At 47.6% G+C, this 4,933-nt stretch overlaps 1 protein-coding gene across 1 annotated transcript; it reads left to right on the forward strand.

Annotated features, from left to right (window-relative positions):
• The first annotated feature begins 507 nt into the window (after positions 1-507).
• Positions 508-2,805, forward strand: LOC135384576 (uncharacterized). Its single transcript, XM_064613772.1, has one exon. It carries the CDS (start codon positions 508-510, stop codon positions 2,803-2,805), a length of 2,298 nt encoding a protein of 765 aa, XP_064469842.1.
• Positions 2,806-4,933: the final 2,128 nt, after the last annotated feature.

Below are 4,933 nucleotides of genomic sequence, written 5' to 3' on the forward strand. Positions count from 1 at the left end.
GGCACATAGATTATATTAGTAATAAGGCTAGTAGGACTCCTTCTGGAATATTGTAGTGTGGTTTGGGACCCAATGGAAATAGGTCTCAAGAAGAAACTTGAGAAGATCCAAAAACGAGCCGTTAGGTGGGTAACAGGCAACTACTCGCCTTATGTTAGGGCCTCTAGTTTACAGTTGTAACAGAACACGGACTCAACGCGAACGGAGGAGCGGACAGGGACAGTGGACAATTTATGGCCGACCGTTTCGGGACGATCCCCCACGCTCGCTCCTCACTGTAACGCCGTGTATTGTATATACGTGTATCGAGTTTCAGTCCTCTCCCTCTTTGTACAGTCTTTTCGCTTTGTAAATAAAGACAGTTCTAACCCAGACCCCAACTGGTAAAGACGCTTCTTGCTTCTGTGCTTCGCGCCAATTAACGAGGCTGCGAGTTTTGCAACACATTTCTGGTGCCGAAACCCGGGAGGAGATTTTCTCCGGACCTCAACGAGCAATCTTGCAGTTATGGAACGAGCAAAGCAGAAGCGTGCATCCAGAAGACGTCAGGTGACGAAACTCATCGGCGAAGCATCTACGGCTATCGCTAACGAATCGACGGACCGGATGTTACTTGAGAGTCTTCTAGAACGACTGCGGGTCAGCAACGAAGAGCTCAAACAACTAAATAACGAGTTCGAACAGTACCTAAAGGACGATGACATCGAATCCGAACTGGATACAGCGCTGGAATACGAAGACAACGCAGTGAGTGCCATGGCTAACTTACGAACCAAGATATCCGCACTTGTTACACCAGTCGCAACAACGTCTGCTCAAGTGAGTGAGTCGTCGCCACAAGTCAACGAGAAATCAAACTCCAATGGCATCCGACTTCCCAAGTTGCAACTGGTGAGGTTCCGCGGCGAGCTGTCAATGTGGGGAACCTTCTGGGAGCAGTTTAAAGGAGCAATCCATGATAACACCTCACTTTCCAAAGCAGAAAAATTCTATTACCTACGGTCCTTGCTGGATGGACCTGCAGCTACCGCAATTTCTGGTCTCCAAGCAACGGAGGAGTGTTATACAGATGCCACCGAGGTGCTGACAGAACGTTTTGGTGACAAAAAACGCATCGAAAGGGAACATTTGTCAAGGCTTCGAACACTCCCGCACATCAAATCATCACGTGATGTGTACGGGCTTCGCAGGCTGTACGACCATGTTCAAACGCATGTCCGAGGATTGAAGGCGCTGGGTGTAGCAAGCGAAAGCTACGCATCGATGATGTGTGAGATCCTTCTCTCGAGCTTGCCTACAGACCTGGCACTGGACTATCAACGCCAAAAGAAGAGACTTCTTTTGTATGACGCAAGGGGCAGTTCAGACAGCACGGAGACATCCTCGGAACCTGAGGGAAACACATCCGGTGAGCTAAAAAATATCCTCAACTTCATCAGAATCGAAATCGAGAGCATGGAAGGTGTCAGCATGACAGATAAAGGGCAGGACAGTAATTACGGACGCAGTAAAGACGCTCACAAAGCTCGTCCACCGTCATCGCATGTGCTCTACAACGCCACTGGGAAAAGAACAGAAGCATGTGTCTTCTGCAAATCCGGAACTCACATGACAATGAAGTGTAACAGTGCAATGCCGTTAGAAGAACGCAAAAGGAAGTTAGCAAAGGAACAGCGATGCTTCAGGTGCACAAAAACCGGCCACCGATCACGCGAATGTCGTTCCGGAATTGTTTGTGCTACCTGCCACGGGAGACACGCGACTTCCCTATGTGACCCAACTTGGACAAAATCAACTGACAATAACGAAGATTCTGCAGGTGACACAAAGAGTACCGCGGAAGCTAACGTGCTATCAGCAAACATGGCTACACCGACAAACGGAAACGAAGTCATGCTCCAAACATTTAGGGCATTTGGTGTCCACGAAGACAGAAGTGTCTACTTCCGCGGAGTTATCGATGGAGGCAGCCAGAGAACCTTCATTCGTGAAGACGTCGCTAAACTACTCAAGCTGGACGTAATTGGTACGATAACGCTACGTCTGAACACATTTGCCAACTCCAAAACTGCAAACAGCAAAAAATACAACGTTGTCAAAGTGTGCATGAAAAGCCAACACACACTGGCCGAAGTAACACTTGAAGCCATAGCCATACCGTTCATATGCAATGATCTGATTCAAACAGCTATGGAGAACGAACTTGTGAAAGAAGTTCACGGCGACGGAGGTTTCCTGGCCGATCAGATTTTACCATCAGCTTGTCCAACGATCCACGGCATTAGCTTCCTCCTCGGCTCAGATCAAATGTGGAAACTACTTACCGGCCATGTGCGAAAATCTCAAACGAATGACAGCCTAGCAGCCATCGAAACTACATTTGGATGGACATTCCAGGGCCCATTATCTACAGGAGCTGCCGTGCGGCAAAACGCCAATCTTGTCATTTGTGTGCTTAGCGTGGACACAGCTGAAACGTGCCTAACAAGGTTTGATGATCTAGACGCTATCGCTGTCACAGACGACCCTAAATCTCCAACTGAAATTGGTGCTGAAGTAATGAGGCATTTCACAGATAGCCTCAAACGCAACGAAGACCGTTACATTGTGTCCCTACCATGTAATGAACGACACGAGAGACCTCATGACAGCCAGAGCTGGTCATATTGCTCGGATCCACAAACCCCAGCTGACGTGCTAACGCGCTTTACAACAATCGAGAACATATCTCACAGTAATCTGTGGCTCAGGGGACCGGAACGGCTTGCGTCAACGCAGATCAAATTTTCACCTGAGACTTTGTAAACGGACGACGCAACATCCGAGGCGATTTGCAAGGCAATCGAAGAGGAACGACAGATCGCGAAGCCAGTGGCTGTCCACCTCATCCCTGGGAAAGCATCTCTTCTAGGAAACGAACGAGCCAGCAAGCCACAAAGGCTCATCCGTGTCACCGCATGGGTTCGAAGATTCACGTCGAACTGCCGCAACGCAGCCGGCTACAGGAGACGAGGGCCTTTGGACACGTCTGAGTATTGGAAAAAACGGGCTCAACATGAGGCACATCTTAACGTCATTATGGTGGTTCGTGAAAATTCTAGAAACAAGTACAAGACATCGTCTCTTGGTCGGCGACTCAAGGGAAGACGGCACTTTTCATCACGCTGGAAGGGACGGCCATATATGTTCGTGTACCCTGCGTTTGCCAGGTGGCGCCCTATTGCGCCGTGCAGCACAACATATGTATCTATTGGAATGCAGGGGTTCTTAACTCCAACACCCCATTTTGCCGGCCGGGAGGATGTAACAGAACACGGACTCAACGCGAACGGAGGAGCGGACAGTGACAGTGGACAATTTATGGCCGACCGTTTCGGGACGATCCCCCACGCTCGCTCCTCACTGTAACGCCGTGTATTGTATATACGTGTATCGAGTTTCAGTCCTCTCCCTCTTTGTACAGTCTTTTCGCTTTGTAAATAAAGACAGTTCTAACCCAGACCCCAACTGGTAAAGACGCTTCTTGCTTCTGTGCTTCGCGCCAATTAACGAGGCTGCGAGTTTTGCAACAACAGTCCGTGCTGGGTTGGACCACGTTAGAAACTCGTCGTAGGATAGCAAATCTCAGATTATTTTATGATATTTATTATGGTACCATCGCTATTTCGCGTGATCTTTTTCTGATGCCCCCAAACTTCTTTTCCGATCGGTTAGATCACGAATGTAAAATTGAACCATATCGTTTTCGCACCTCCGTGTCTCAAAACTCATTTTTTGTTCGCTCAATACCACATTGGAACAGCCTTCCACGTGACCTTGTCCTTTCAAACTCAGCGACTCTGTTTTCACAAAAACTTGTCTCTTTTTTTTTCGGAGTAACGGTTCACACTTTGGTTACACACATGTGTTATCACGCCATACATTCTTTTTGGCTCAATGCGTACTACGTGTTATTGTATTTTTGTGATGTCGTGTACTGCACTCTCCCCTACGTACACTGATGTGGAGCAGTAGGGTATGATCGATAAATAAATAAATAAATAAATCTACTTCTGCAGTTGCCTGGTCTACTTCAAGGGAGACGCGTGTTTCCCCGAGAGGCAAGATCCGTAGCCGTAACCGTTGATCGTATATGGCTTGATAAAGGGTCTCTGACCAGTACCTGGTCAATGTCTTTGCTTGTATGGATAACGAACCTACATGGTGCCTCCAAGTTACAACGGAAACGTTTCGTCTCTGCGGAGCCGCCAACTATTCCAAACAAGGACCCGAAAAGCGGTTTCGATTTCTGGCCTCAACTCGTGCGATCAGCGCAAAACTCTAGCTATAATGCAGTGGTTTTCCCATGTGTATGACGTCAAACGCCCGCGACGTTTATTGGTGGAAGGTCCCCACCGGACGTTCAGGTGGTTTCTGCAACTTCCCTATGGGTGCTTTTTCAATATAGACGTGGAAGCACAGCGGAGTCAAAAAGTCAGCTTTTCAGCTACCTTTCAGCATCTGAGAGGCACCTGCTACGTGCATATATAGAGCTTAGAGCAAGGAGCATATTTAGAACTTCGAGGGCAGCACGAAGCTAGCGCTCATATTCACAAGTAAGAAGCGTGTCTCATGCACAATCATGCTGGTTGGTTTCAATACAAAATAGTTATTCAGAACTTTTCGTTATTGTTCGTCACTTATTCAGAAAGAGTGCAGCTAAATTAATACTCTGCGTCCTACTAGCTTTAGCTTTCTTCAAAGCTTGTGTGTCTCATACAGGAAATAGATACACTACATACCAACGGTTCGTGAGATGGGTGTCGCACAAACTTGGAAAAAACAAGAGAATCGTTATACCAGTCTGCGCGGTGAACAGGATACGCAAAGCCTTTCCCATAGTAACTATACTACATGCTTTAAATACCCAAGATACTAGGTGGAAGTACCCCTT

Source organism: Ornithodoros turicata, chromosome 2 (genome assembly GCF_037126465.1).
Source record: "Ornithodoros turicata isolate Travis chromosome 2, ASM3712646v1, whole genome shotgun sequence".
Lineage (NCBI taxonomy): Eukaryota > Metazoa > Arthropoda > Arachnida > Ixodida > Argasidae > Ornithodoros > Ornithodoros turicata.